At 35.1% G+C, this 12986-nt stretch overlaps 3 protein-coding genes across 3 annotated transcripts; all 3 read right to left on the bottom strand.

Annotated features, from left to right (window-relative positions):
• Nucleotides 1-663: 663 nt before the first annotated feature.
• LOC113282278 (probable peroxygenase 4) lies at nt 664-4171 on the bottom strand. Its single transcript, XM_026531267.1, has 6 exons — nt 3742-4171; nt 3549-3634; nt 1854-1948; nt 1319-1444; nt 1087-1227; nt 664-951 (listed from the first exon to the last, which is right to left on the bottom strand). Exons 1-6 carry the CDS (start codon nt 3950-3952, stop codon nt 936-938), a joined length of 675 nt encoding a protein of 224 aa, XP_026387052.1. The 5' UTR covers nt 3953-4171; the 3' UTR covers nt 664-935.
• Nucleotides 4172-5040: 869 nt separating this feature from the next.
• Nucleotides 5041-8500, bottom strand: LOC113282283 (ubiquitin-conjugating enzyme E2 variant 1B-like). Its single transcript, XM_026531268.1, has 5 exons — nt 8308-8500; nt 6895-7034; nt 5878-6003; nt 5638-5764; nt 5041-5381 (listed from the first exon to the last, which is right to left on the bottom strand). The coding sequence occupies exons 1-5, from the start codon at nt 8333-8335 to the stop codon at nt 5323-5325; spliced, it is 480 nt and encodes a 159-aa protein (XP_026387053.1). The 5' UTR covers nt 8336-8500; the 3' UTR covers nt 5041-5322.
• A 785-nt stretch (nt 8501-9285) lies between these two features.
• On the bottom strand, nt 9286-9684 carry LOC113279352 (uncharacterized mitochondrial protein AtMg00810-like). Its single transcript, XM_026528045.1, has one exon. It carries the CDS (start codon nt 9682-9684, stop codon nt 9286-9288), a length of 399 nt encoding a protein of 132 aa, XP_026383830.1.
• Between the last annotated feature and the right edge of the window lie 3302 nt (nt 9685-12986).

A 12986-nucleotide genomic window follows, 5' to 3' on the forward strand; every position in this document is an offset into this window, starting at 1 on the left:
AATAACACAGTTCGGTTACATTTTTTTTTTGTATTATGGGTAGAGTTCGGTTACTAACTAGTTTTAGAATTTTTTGCGAACCAACTGAAATCGGAGTTCGGTTAAGAAAAATTAAATTCGTGATAACCGAAGTGTTCTTCGTGTTCTTGGTTTCAGAATGTTCGGTTACAAAACTAGTTTTTTTAAAATTATTCCTAACCGAACATGCCACTTTAACATCCATTTAAACCATATTTTGATGATTTTTACTCAATTTTCCTATCCAAAAACGAATTAAAAAGATTGATGGGTTTTTCAATCGAACGAAGAACGTCAAGGAAAGAGAGAAGAAGAAGAGAATAAACTTTTTTTCAAAACTAAAAATTTTCGATTATTCTTTTGATTTTGATTTGATTTTGGTTAATAAATTCATTTAGATTAGATGTATATGATTAGATTTATATAGTTATTAAGTTAATTTTAATTTAAATTAACGTAAAGGGTAAATGAGTATTTATCTAACTTTGAGACACCCCTTATAAGTATAGGGAGGTTGGCCTAATAAGACCATGGTCCCCAAAAAAAAATCATGGTCCCTAAAAAATCGTTCTTGTTTAGGCTTTTCGCCGTTTTCAAAGAGGACTCCAGTTATGATGGAATTTCGGGATTCAAGTAAACTGAGGCAAAACTTCAAACACTTGATCATCTTCATTCCCATTAAAATCACACGTTGTACTATTTTGACACAAAACAAATTTAACGGTGAATCTTACAGGGACACACACTGATTATTTATTTTTATTTTTCTTCTTTTAGTTCTTCTATAGAGCACAACAAGGTATAACGAAATTCTACTTGGTGTACACAAGATACTTCAGAGAGATAACTTTCTCCACCACCATACTGAACATACCCATCTACCACCAGTCTCCACCACACCATTCCAGAGGTCTCTTTTACTTGGAAGGGACACTGCATCACAAAATCACAGGCTCAATAGTTGACAAAAAAAAGTGAAGTTCAGGAAAACTGCAGGTTTTAGTAAAGAAAGTGTCTTGTTTCTTCTTTTCAAAAAAAAAAAAAAGTGTCTTGTTTCTGGAATATTACCCTTTTTTGCCATCTCTCTCTTGCTCCATATGCCAAAAAAGGCTACCATCGTAAGCAGCTCGAACAGTTTCCTTATGAAGTAACCCATTCTCGTCCTTGCCGAGTACGTAGAGAATTTTCCATTCTGAATAGGCTGCTACCCTGCAACCATATAAAACTATTTTTTTTGTTAATGCCATATGATGTAATCGAGAAGCGTAATAAACTAAGACAGATGGTTTAAAAAAATTACCATCCTCCATAGTCTTTAGGAACTCGGTTGGCTTTCAGAAGTTCCGATAACTCATCTTCTGTTAAAGCATTTGTATTAGTTTTTGAATGCTTCTGAAAAAGCTCTTCAAATCTCGACGCGACAAACCTACAAAGAAAGGAAGAAAAATTTGAATGATGGGAAAAGCAAAGTCAAGCAAGGTGTACCACACTATTGTGAAAAAAGATTAACGTCATAAGTTTTTAGATCTCGAGAATAATGATGACCAAAACAGTGGGACCAATTGAGTAAATAATATTCCAATTCTTAGCTCAAATCTAATTCCAGGACTCTAAAGGTAAGAACAAAACCTGGAAATTGAGTTCAGGCTCCAGATGGCCCTGATATTTCAGCTACTAAATTTCGTGTAATAGAAATCAGCGTACCGAAAAGAAAAGAAACATGTTTGTTTTACGGCAATAGAAATGGTAAGGAAACATGTTTGTGCTGGCCATCATTCCAAGCAATAGAAATCAGCATACCGAAACTGTAACTCAGTCAAATTTACGGCATTTACCTTCCCTCGGTGTCATATACTCCAGAGTCGCTGGTATGTTTACTTTTGGCAATGTTTTGTACCACAATTGGGAAAAGGGGATTAGGAAATTTACCCTGCAATATTAAGAATCAACCAATAAGATTAACAATGGACAGATTGAACTTATCAATGCATTCATAAGAAACTTAACAAGCTTATCATTCCAAAGGCATTCCATCTGAAGTGCATAATTAGCACTAGACAAAAAAAAATATAGAAATTTGGTAGCTTATGCATCCTATGCATCCTAAAAGCCTCTTCTGTCAACCCAGTAACCCACCACTAAATGGGCCTTGACCAAGTGATCTATGAGGGGAGAAAACCTAATAGAATGACAAAGTTGCAAATATCAATAATTTCAAACAGACTAGTAGTCGCTCTGTTCTGATCACCAATCAAATGGTTAAATGCATGATCCGAGATAAATCTGATAATCTGAAATAAGCGTGTATATTTATCTTCAGCTGATAATCATACATAAGGTACAAGGCAAAAGAGACACATTCTTGTACTCATTCAGTATCAATTTTTCCAATGAAAGAAGACAACTATGCTTGTTGGTGTGTGAATATACAATCAACAATAAATTCTTCACATGGAAACGGCACGACAATACAAATGTCTATTGAGCAAATGTCTTAATTCCGTGTTGATTGGTAGTACTTGTGCATCTAAATCTCACTATTATGAAACTGACTTTCCTCAACAAGTATAAATGGGAGTAACCCATCCAGACAATCCATTTACCTAGTGTGCCAATATGACAAAAGACCAATATTCTCTGCGCTGGCTCATTTGAAGCCACTAATTTCTTTCCATTTTATCCTCGAAATAAAGTCCACAGAATTCCTCAGTGTGAATAGAATCGATCTCAAATTACAGGAGTTTTCTGATATTTTATCTCTAAAGTTTACATCTAGAATAATACTCTACTTTCAAAAGGAATTCGAAACCAAAAAACTTTCTCAAAGAAACAACAGAAGAAGTTTAACTACTTAGAGTGCTTCTCAAGCATAAATCTCATACCACAAGCACAAACACTGGTCTAATCATTATTTAAGGATATAAACAAATATTAAGCTCGGCAATATAATATTGTGACGACCCTAACAACATTTGTCTTACGTAAAACATGAATCGAGTGATAGGCCTTCAGAGATGCTAATAAACTTTCATGTCTAGTACACTGTTGTTCTCAGCATGTCATAAACTGCATATCATTCTAGTCATAAAAATCATTTTCTTTTTATCAGGCATAAGGTTGCCTTGAAGGGGATAGTAAAGAGTTTAACCCTCTATTCACAGTCTAGTAAAACTACAACAACATTTAATCTAGTTAAGGTGCGCTAAACCCGTAACTTAGACAAGCTTCAATTTATTTTATTTTTGATCCAGAACTTAGATGAGCTTCGGTACACTCTAACTATGAGGGATTTCTGAATTAGTTTCGTCTCTACAGATTTCACACAAAGGCCTGCTAAATCAATGGCAAAATCAAGGTTTTAGAATTACAAACTTATACAGTCCAACAATTTATACTACAAACAAGATAAACTGTATGAATGTATTAAAACTCTTATCAAGCATGCACAAACCAAAAATGAGAATAGGAAGCAAAAAATTCTAAAAAGAAAACAAAAAAACTGATTGATTTTTAAGGTTGAAAGAACTTGCCGGACGAGTTTTTCCACTGAGACCCATATTGATGAAAATAGATGCAAGAGTTGATAAGCCTAAACCACATCCAATTGCACGAAACCCTAATAATCCATCATCGAAAACAATCATTTCAGTATTACATTACCTGATTACAATCAAATAATTAAAAAAATTATCAAACAAAATGTAAAATAAATAAAAAATAAACCTTGAAATGTTTCCCATGGATAAATGACACCATCTTTGTTCCTATCGAAAAACGCTACATGCTTCTGAAGAACACTCTGGTTATTATCGTTCATAATGGATTCTTCTTTACTCTGGCCATTAGAAGCAATTGCAGAAGAGACAGCCATTGAAGCAATTAATGAGAAAAACAACAAAGAAATTAATATTTTTCTGCTAGTCTGAGTAAACATTTTATACCCAGAAAAAAAGTTACACCCAGAAAGAATATGTTGTTTGCTTTCTTTCTTGAGTGTAGCTTATTCCAACCAATCTTGTGTTTACACAAATGATTTACTGTAGGGTATTACTTATAATCTCTGAGATCCTGAGTTAATTCTTTGAGGTTTTTCTGGAACAGATAACAACAGAATATGAGGAGGCCACGTTAATTGTGGCTTTACGCAACTAATGCTTATGCTGTCCGTCAACAATTGGCATATTTTACCACCGCTTTTAAGAAGACAATCTTGCCCCACGTATACATATGTATCGCATACTTGCCAACAAAGAAGCATCACTTTTCCTTTTGTAGGAGTTGCGACATGCAAATTTAGAGATCGGGTTTCATTCAGGTATCTAACTTGATGCATTGCGTTAGTTTAGGATCGCTCTAACAACAATTATTGCTCCAGAATCGTGTGCTCTTGCCAACAATTATTGCTTTGCATTGATTTGATCTAATAGCGTGTGCTCTCCATACCATTTTTGATTTTGAATATATCTTAACAATAATTACTGCTCCATAGTCGTGTGCTCTTGCCTTCTGGAATATTTTTGTGTTGCCAAATTGCTCCATAGGCGTGTGCTCTTGCCGAATTTATGTCAGATGACAGTATCCTATGCTAAACCCGGGGCACCCTTAGAAATGCATGGCCGGAGCTTTGTAAAGCAGGTATAATACTACTTTCTGCAAAAATGCACTTTTTTCATTTTAGCATCACGTAGCAAACTCACAAGCTCCAGAGTTGTCTTCTCTACCTCTGTAGTTTACCTCCACTCTGATAATTCTTTTGACAATGACAAGTCCTCTATCGGTTTTAAATGCACTCAATTACTTATTTCATGAATGCAAGTTAAAGTGAGATGATTACACAAAACTTACCTGTTACAAAAGGAAAAAAGAAAGAAAAGAAAATAGACAAAAAAAGAAAAGAAAATAGACAACCGCGCGAAACAGAATAGGTTGAAGCGGTCTACTTTCAAACTTTTTCTTTATAACAATTCAGTTTGAAGTTGCAGGAAATGAGATTTGGATTTATGAGTACAAAGCATCATCTAATTAACGAAAAGCGTGTGTTGGATTACCAACAAAGAGTATAAAATAAGGCAACAATTCTAGAGTTATACAATCCCTTGTGAAGCCAGGAATGGACCAAGGTCAGGCAGTTGATACAGACACGTAAAAGAAACTGAAAATAGACTAGGAAGACTTTTGCTTTAGCAGTTGTTTTACATAATTAATACAGGATTTATTATAACCTTCGGGGGTAAATGATATAAATATATTTGCAACTATACATATTACAGGTTCTTAATTACTTACTCTTTCGTCTAAAACTACTCAGAGAATGGAACACCTCAACACTAGGCCTTTTTGATCCGCCCTTCCTTCTTCATTCCCTGCACAGACGAGATACACAGCATTATAGATATCTCCCAATCTTCAATACATAGAATGAGTTTCCATTAGAACTACAGTAGTATGAGTTGATCTCCAAAAATAAAATAAAATAAAGTAATAATAAAGGTTACAGACCCTGGGTTAGAGATTGCTCATTATTTTGACTAACCAGACCACTGGGTTATTGCAAGAAAGGATATTAACGGTCTCTTGGAGCTTATAGACAAACTTCTAACAAATTAATGTACACTTTACCTTCAAGAGGTTGTGAAAGCTTACGGTTCTGAGGAGACGCCATTTCTTTCTTCAACTGGGTCAGTACATTTTCCATGGTGCACTCTCTCTGCCAATCCGACAGCATGGGGAACAACCTAGGCTCCACCTGGTGTGGAGAAATTGTAATAAATTAATGAGTAAGTAACAAACAACCTCAGGCAAAGACTTAAGATTTCAAAGGTTGAAAAAATGAGATATGTATTTGCCCAGATTACATACCATTCCAGTTTCTTGGTTCACACAGTTCATGTTTATCCTCGATTGAAACCTAACGGTTGGTGGATTATCTGGATAGTCTTTGTCACAGAATAATTTCAACTGGTAGATACGCCCCTCGTGAACAGTCTGGAAAAAGGCACCAGAAGCAAGTAAGATAAATAGTTTATAAGGTTTAAATATGCGAAGATCCACGAGACACGAAAGAAATAATTTTCGAAGGACTGCAGTACATTCTGTGAGTAGATATCATGTGCGCTGTCTTGTATACTTAGGAAGTCTGACATGAGACGGTAGAACATAGAATAACTGTTCCCAACTATTTGCAAGAGTGGGAGTAAAATGTCAAAAGAGAATGTACAAGTTATTATTGCTACTTGTGACTTACTGACTTATTATATGCCACAAGTGATAAAATAAGAAAAATATTTTATCAGGGTTAAATATGTGAAGATCCATGAGACATGAAAGAAACAATCCTCAAAGGACTGCAGTACATTCTGCTAGTAGATATCGTGTGCGCTGTCCTGTATACTTAGGAAGTCTGACATGAGACAGTAGTATATAAAATAACTGCTCGTAACTATTTGTGAGAGTGGGACTAAAATGTCAAAAGAGAATGCACAGGTTATTATGGCTACTTGTGACTTACTGAATTAGTATATGCCACTAAGTACTACCAGTTAAAATAACTTGACATCATAAAGAGAATGTTGAAATTAGTTTTGAACACATTGTTTAATCATTTCTCTGAATTGAAAATGTAGAAGTTTGCTAGAAGGAGTCTTCACAACAATTTTCAATATTTGGCACTAAATATATATTTTTAATTAGGCACGTAATAAAGCCACACTACACACAATATGCTGCAAAACTGGATGTTAACATTCTGCCATTAGACTGCTCGTAGGTGCCGGTGTAATAGCTACAAAGATGTACTTTAAGGTGGTTTTTTCTGCCTAAATTCAGCAAAAGAATATTCCCCTCTTATAGAAAAAATAAAATGTAAGAAAAGCCTACACCGGGAGGACCAATGATGGTCCCAGTCCACGAACGCATGAGTACATCATCAGCATCATCCATTCCATAGCTGACGGTTCCATCTCCAATTCCTTTCTCTCCTCTCTCTAGTTCCTCCAACAACCTAAAGTTTCTAGGCACTGAAACATGACCACCGGAAGAGTAAAGTTAGTCCGAACCCGTCTTTGAAGGACATCAAAATGCAGATAAAGGGAACTGATTTAACAAGTGGTATAGATACATCGTTTCACAATGCATGAAAAACACTTAATAAAGTTTAGCATCCTTGTGAAATAAACTATCGAGTGAATAGAAACTTTAGTTTATCAGCCTTCTTTTTGAACCAACAAGCAATAGATGTTTGCTTTGTTAGAAGTCCTATGATGCTATCAGTTTGACACAACTAAAATTGATACAATAGGCAACTACAGCTTCAAGTTAAGGTGTTGCTTAATTTTTTTAGTTGAAAGTCTTGCGCACAGATACCATATGCACATCCATCATTACTACTAGCACAACGGACAATATGCCATAGGAGGGTTGAACAAAGAATGATGCACCTCAGTATACAAAAGAAAAAGTTTATAAGGTGAAATACTGAAATCCTTAACAGCTTTTCCATATAATTGCATTTTTATAGCTAAGTTCACCCATTCCTTGCATTTACCATATTTAGCAGCGCGGGTCATAAGAAACCAGTCCACTACAGATGAGTACCTTACCCAGTTCTGAAAATAGTACTCAACCTTAACTACTAAGCCAGAATTCATATGTTTCTTCAAAATAAACTGCCAAACCCTTGGACGTCCCGAAGAATGACATGGAACAATGTTTCATCATGCACGTTATTTCTAGCCAGTTATCGAATCACTCCCACTATCCACGTAATACAGTTCCTTAATCCTTGTATACGAAACAAGTGAGCGAACAAACTGTGACACCACAAAGAGAGCGCAAGTTCCACAACATCGAGCTAACACACAACACCTCTATCATTCTAATTGCATGTCACATTATTGTACACAGAAAAATCAAGCTAAGTTCTTGATAACAATCATATGCAACCCGATTCTATTTTCGACACACATCACTTCACTTACCTAGAAAAGTTAGTAAACCTAAGAAATTGAAGCAAGGTTCAGTAAACCCAAGATAGTAATCAATATTAACAAACAAAACATCCCCAAAGAAACAAAATTTTAACCTCTCATTTCAAGATGAATTAAATCCCCCAAACCCTAAAAAATTACAAAATTCCCTAAAAATGATAACAAAATAGCAAAATTCGAGCATGCGATAAACAAAATAAACATTTAGTAGTAGATCAAATAAATGACTAAAATAGATGGAACAATATAAGAGATTTCATCTGATCTTAACAACTGATACTGATCATGAACTGTAAACACTTACCAACAACCTTAGCAGCTTCAGAGCCCATGTTTTTAGTAATTAATGTACAGAGTTACACCAACTTTAAGGTTTCTTTGTCCGGACAAAATGAAGAAATGGAGAATTTCAAAGGGGGGAGAAGGAGCGTTGAGGAGCAGTTGAGAAGTGCTGAAGTGGGGAGGATGGATTAAGAAGTACTGAGAGAAGAAGAGAAGAATGCCTTTGATAAAAGCAGTGTGTATAAGAAGTACTAGCTTTTTCCACTTTATGTGTAACTTCAACATCAAACTTTGATGTGTCAAGTATTAAGATGATGCCACGTATATGCTAAGTGAGTGTTAAAGTTGCTTCTTTCCATTATCTTTCGGTCAATTTTTCTTTTTTTACATTCTTTGTCATTACCGGGAATTTTTGTTCCGGTGTAAAGAGATGAATGTCGCTTGACAGTTGGCTCTGATTGATTTTATTAATCTTGATTTGATAATTTCTGTTACATAGTATTAAAAAGAATTACAGGTACTTAAATCTTTACAAATCGCCTCAATCGGTAATTTTTTTACTGGAACTACCACCTGTTACTATACACACATACATTACACAAATACATACTCCACAGATACTGTGTACGGTTACAATGATTCTCTTACACCCCCTGCAAGTGTAATGTCTATGGAGGAGCATAGACACTAAGCTTGAATATGTGAATAACAAATTTTGAAGTAGACAACCTCTTGGTAGAAATATCATCAATCTTATCCTGAGTAGATAAAAATCTGACATGCTACAACTTGGCAACAACTAATTCCCTGATTGAATGGAAAGCAATTTCTATGTGATTTTCATTATGTTATGAAAAATGGGATCGGCAATCAGGTAGGTGGTCCCCATATCGTCACACCATAACCCTGGAGCTCTATGTGAGTGAAACTAAAGTTCAAACAAAAGTGATTGAATCCATACCACCTCAGATGTGGCATTAGCCAGAGAACGATACTCAGCCTATGTGCATCTTGAGACAGTCTTCTGTTTTCTAGAGCACCAAGAGATTAAGTTAGGACCCAGAAAAACGGACATACCACCAGTCAAATCTCCAGCCCGATCTGCATCTGAAAATGCTTGAATTTGCAGAGGACTAGTATGTTTAAATTGAAGACTATAACCTAAAGTACCTTGCAAATACCGTAGTATTCTCTTGACTGCAGTCCAATGAATCTTTGTAGTAGCTTGCATATGTTGAAATGCTTTATTGACAGCAAAAGCAACATCAGGCCTGATGATGGTTGCATACAGAAGAGCACCAACAACACTTCTGTACAAAATAGGATCTTCAAATGGTGTAGATACATCCCCATTGTTACTTGTGTCAATAGGAGTTGAACATGGCTTAGCAAATGTCATATTAGTTTTGTGCAGCAAGTTTGAAATGTATTGCTTGATAGACAAATTTATTTGTCTATTTTAATCTCAATTTATTTGTAGGTTTTTTTCGGCAATACACATTTTTGGAAAAAATCGGCTCGAAAAATTGTTAAAGTCATCCGGAGAAATTGCTAAAGGTACCACTGAGTTAGATAAGGGCACCCCAGTGTTAACAACACCCAACTTATGGATAGGTTCACCCCTGTATTCTTCACCAGCTGAAATATTTTCGGCGGTGAAAATGCAGTTTTCATGCGTGGTTTTTAGGAGAGAAATTGAAGAGATTTACTCGGAGATTTTCTCTGGCTTGGGTTGACATTGAGTTGTTATGTTTTTTCGAATCAGAAAAAAAAACAGGAAGATTCCTTATTTATCTCGATAAAAACAGGGAAGTTAGTTATTGGCATTTTGTAGTATATATAGAAGTTCCATGATAAATAGGAGAATGTATTCTTCTCCGATTAATAAACTATCCTGAGATACGGACTCCGTCTAATCAAGGAAGCTTTAACAACTCATAAGAAACGTACGTAGCAGAGACGAAAATAAAATAAGAAGTTTGATAATTTGGTGGGAGTAAAAGGGATATATTCTCGAGATTTTTAGGGTATATGGATAGTAAGAGGAAGGGTAGAATTCAGAGTGAGGGATATCAGGAGTTGGGGAGCCAAACAGGTAGCTCAGAATCGAAGAAACAGAAGCTACAGAAAGTTTTCTACTGCTACAGGAAAGGGAAGAACACGAAGAACATTGTACTTACAGAATCAGTTGCAGAAATAAACAACATATAAGACAGACGTTCCTGCAACAGTCTTATTTCTTATGCTTCCTTCGTAACAGTCAGTCTGCAACACTTATAAGCATTGCAATTGAGTTGTTTTATTTTTATTTTCATATATTTTATTGTAAACACTTTTGAGCCATGAACAATTATTTTGAGTGTGTTTTCGACATGAGGAGCTAAACTCCAACACTGGGATGACGGAGGAAGCCATATTTCATGCTTGTGGTAATTATATTTAATTTTTTTATGACTTTTGCACTTATTTTAATTAATTTGTGATTTCCACTAATTAGTTGCGATCTTGTTTGATAATGTATGCTTAGACATAAGAGATTTTGATGCATCATGCTTATAATTTTAAATTAATATTTTTGAAAATCTACTTTTGGCAAAGAATCAGAGTCCATATTTTTATTATTATTGTCTACAGTAAATATATGAATCGCATGCATGAGTTATATGGTGGAATCTTGAGTCCCAGTCTCTCGTAACATTGTTATCACCTTTTAACATATTTTCTAACTTAATTAGAATTTAAGTCTAGAATCGAATCTTTAGAAGTCCGAGTGAACGATAGTTTATTTTACCACTTCTATAACCACATCATTGCTCTTGAGAAAGAAGGATACCTGCAGAATTCTAGATGCTTGAATACCCTAGAAAAATGAAGCTCCTCCCAAATCTTTGATTATAATTCTCTGTTTAACTCAGTTCGAAGTTGATCAATGGCTAAAGTTGAACTTCCAGTTACTAGAATGGCATCCACATAGATTAAAACATATAGTGCAGTAGAAGTAGTAACTTTGAAGAAAAGAGAAGCATCAGTTTTAGAGGACTGAAAACCACATTGCAGTAAGAACTGACTGAGTCTAGCAAATCAGGCCCTTGGAGCCTATTTCAGGCCATAAAATGACTTTTGCAATTTGCAGACATGACTGGGTAGTAATTTGTCTACGTGACCAGGTAGTTGAACCATAAACACTTCCTATGACAAATTGTCATGTAAGAAAGCATTTTTAAAATTAAATTGCCTGATTTTCTAACCTTTATAGAGTGAAATTGAAATGATCATTCTGATTGTTGTGGGTTTGACAACCAGACTGAATGTATCTTGATAATCAATACCTTCAACCTGGTTATACCCCTTAGAAACCAATATGGCCTTGTATCTCTCAATAGTTCCATATGTAACCAATAACATTTTCACCTGAAACTGCAAGAACCAACTTCCAAGTGTTGTTCTGCAATAAATAGTTGCTCTCCACTTTGGATCTTTACAAGCTTCAGAATAACATGTTGGAACAGTAATATCTTCAAGAACAGTCTGAACCTTGGAAGCATAAACTTTGGGAGAAGTATTGAAAGGTAAAATTTTCATAGCATGTATGATTGCATTTATAGACTGGAAGAGCTGAGCATATATAAAATCTGTCTCATCAAACTTCATATCTATGGAAATGATTATCTTGTTTTTTAAAGGGTTAAAGCATATGTATCCTTTGTGCATGTGACTATACCCAAAAAATATCCATTTCACAGACCTTGATTCTAATCTATGAGTATTAAAAGGTCTAACACAAGGATAACAAGCACAACCAAAAGTGTGCAGAAACTTGTAATCAGGCTTTAGTTGCAACAGAGTCTCTAAAGGAGAAAGTTGATGTAATGTTGGTGTTGGTAGCCTGTTGATAAGAAAATTTGCAGTTTCAAATGCATATAACCAATGAGATAATGGTAAGGAAGCATGAGAAAGTAAAGATAAACCAGTTTCCACTAAATGTCCATGCTTTCCTCTCAAATGTTCTATTTTGAGCATGAGCGTGAGGACAGGATACCATGTGACCAATTCCACAACTGTCTAAATATGTAGATACGTTCTTATATTCACCTCCACAGTCAGACTACACAAACTTAATTTTCCTACTACTGATTTTCAACATGACAAACGTGTCAAGAACTTTTGATTTATATGTTATAGGACAGATCTATATAAATCTGATATATGTCAATAAATGACACATAATACTTGAATCTATTGATAGAACAAAGTGGGGAAACCCATACATTTGAGTGAGTCAAGTCCAAAGGGCCATACACATTATTAGAACTGGATGGAAAAGGTAATGCATGACTTTTGGCTAGTTGACATGCAGAACAAAGTGTAGAAGACAAGTGAGAGTCAATGACGTCATTCACTAAAGATAAAACATGCTTCGAAGTGTTATAAGTATGATGACCTAACTTATTATGCCATGAAGTAGAAGAGAAGCAGTGGAAAAAAGACCCTACTTCAATTCTGCAGTTATGAACTCCATATGACATCTTTAACAGGGCCAGTTAGCAGAACCTTGTGAGTAGCCATGTCTTTCACATAAAAAATCCCATGATGAAATTCAAAGAATCAGTTATTCTCCTTAGTAAAATTGATGCACATAAATAAGATTCTTAGTAATTTATGGTACATGTAGAACATTTGAGAGAGTAAATTTGCAATTAT

The sequence above is a fragment of the Papaver somniferum genome, chromosome 5, assembly GCF_003573695.1.
Source record: "Papaver somniferum cultivar HN1 chromosome 5, ASM357369v1, whole genome shotgun sequence".
Taxonomy (NCBI): domain Eukaryota; kingdom Viridiplantae; phylum Streptophyta; class Magnoliopsida; order Ranunculales; family Papaveraceae; genus Papaver; species Papaver somniferum.

Excerpts from the sequence above, each read along its gene's own strand:
- LOC113279352 (XM_026528045.1), bottom strand. The coding sequence starts at position 9,684 with ATGACATTTGCTAAGCCATGTTCAACTCCTATTGACACAAGTAACAAT.
- LOC113282283 (XM_026531268.1), bottom strand. The coding sequence starts at position 8,335 with ATGGGCTCTGAAGCTGCTAAGGTTGTTG. Across the intron at positions 5,765-5,877 it reads TGAACCAAGAAACTGGAATG|GTGGAGCCTAGGTTGTTCCC; the intron begins GTATGTAATCTG and ends TCTCCACACCAG. Across the intron at positions 5,382-5,637 it reads GCTTTCACAACCTCTTGAAG|GGAATGAAGAAGGAAGGGCG; the intron begins GTAAAGTGTACA and ends TCGTCTGTGCAG.
- LOC113282278 (XM_026531267.1), bottom strand. The coding sequence starts at position 3,952 with ATGTTTACTCAGACTAGCAGAAAAATATTAATTTCTTTGTTGTTTTTC. Across the intron at positions 3,635-3,741 it reads TCCATGGGAAACATTTCAAG|GGTTTCGTGCAATTGGATGT; the intron begins GTTTATTTTTTA and ends ATGGATTATTAG. Across the intron at positions 1,228-1,318 it reads CCTAAAGACTATGGAGGATG|GGTAGCAGCCTATTCAGAAT; the intron begins GTAATTTTTTTA and ends ATATGGTTGCAG.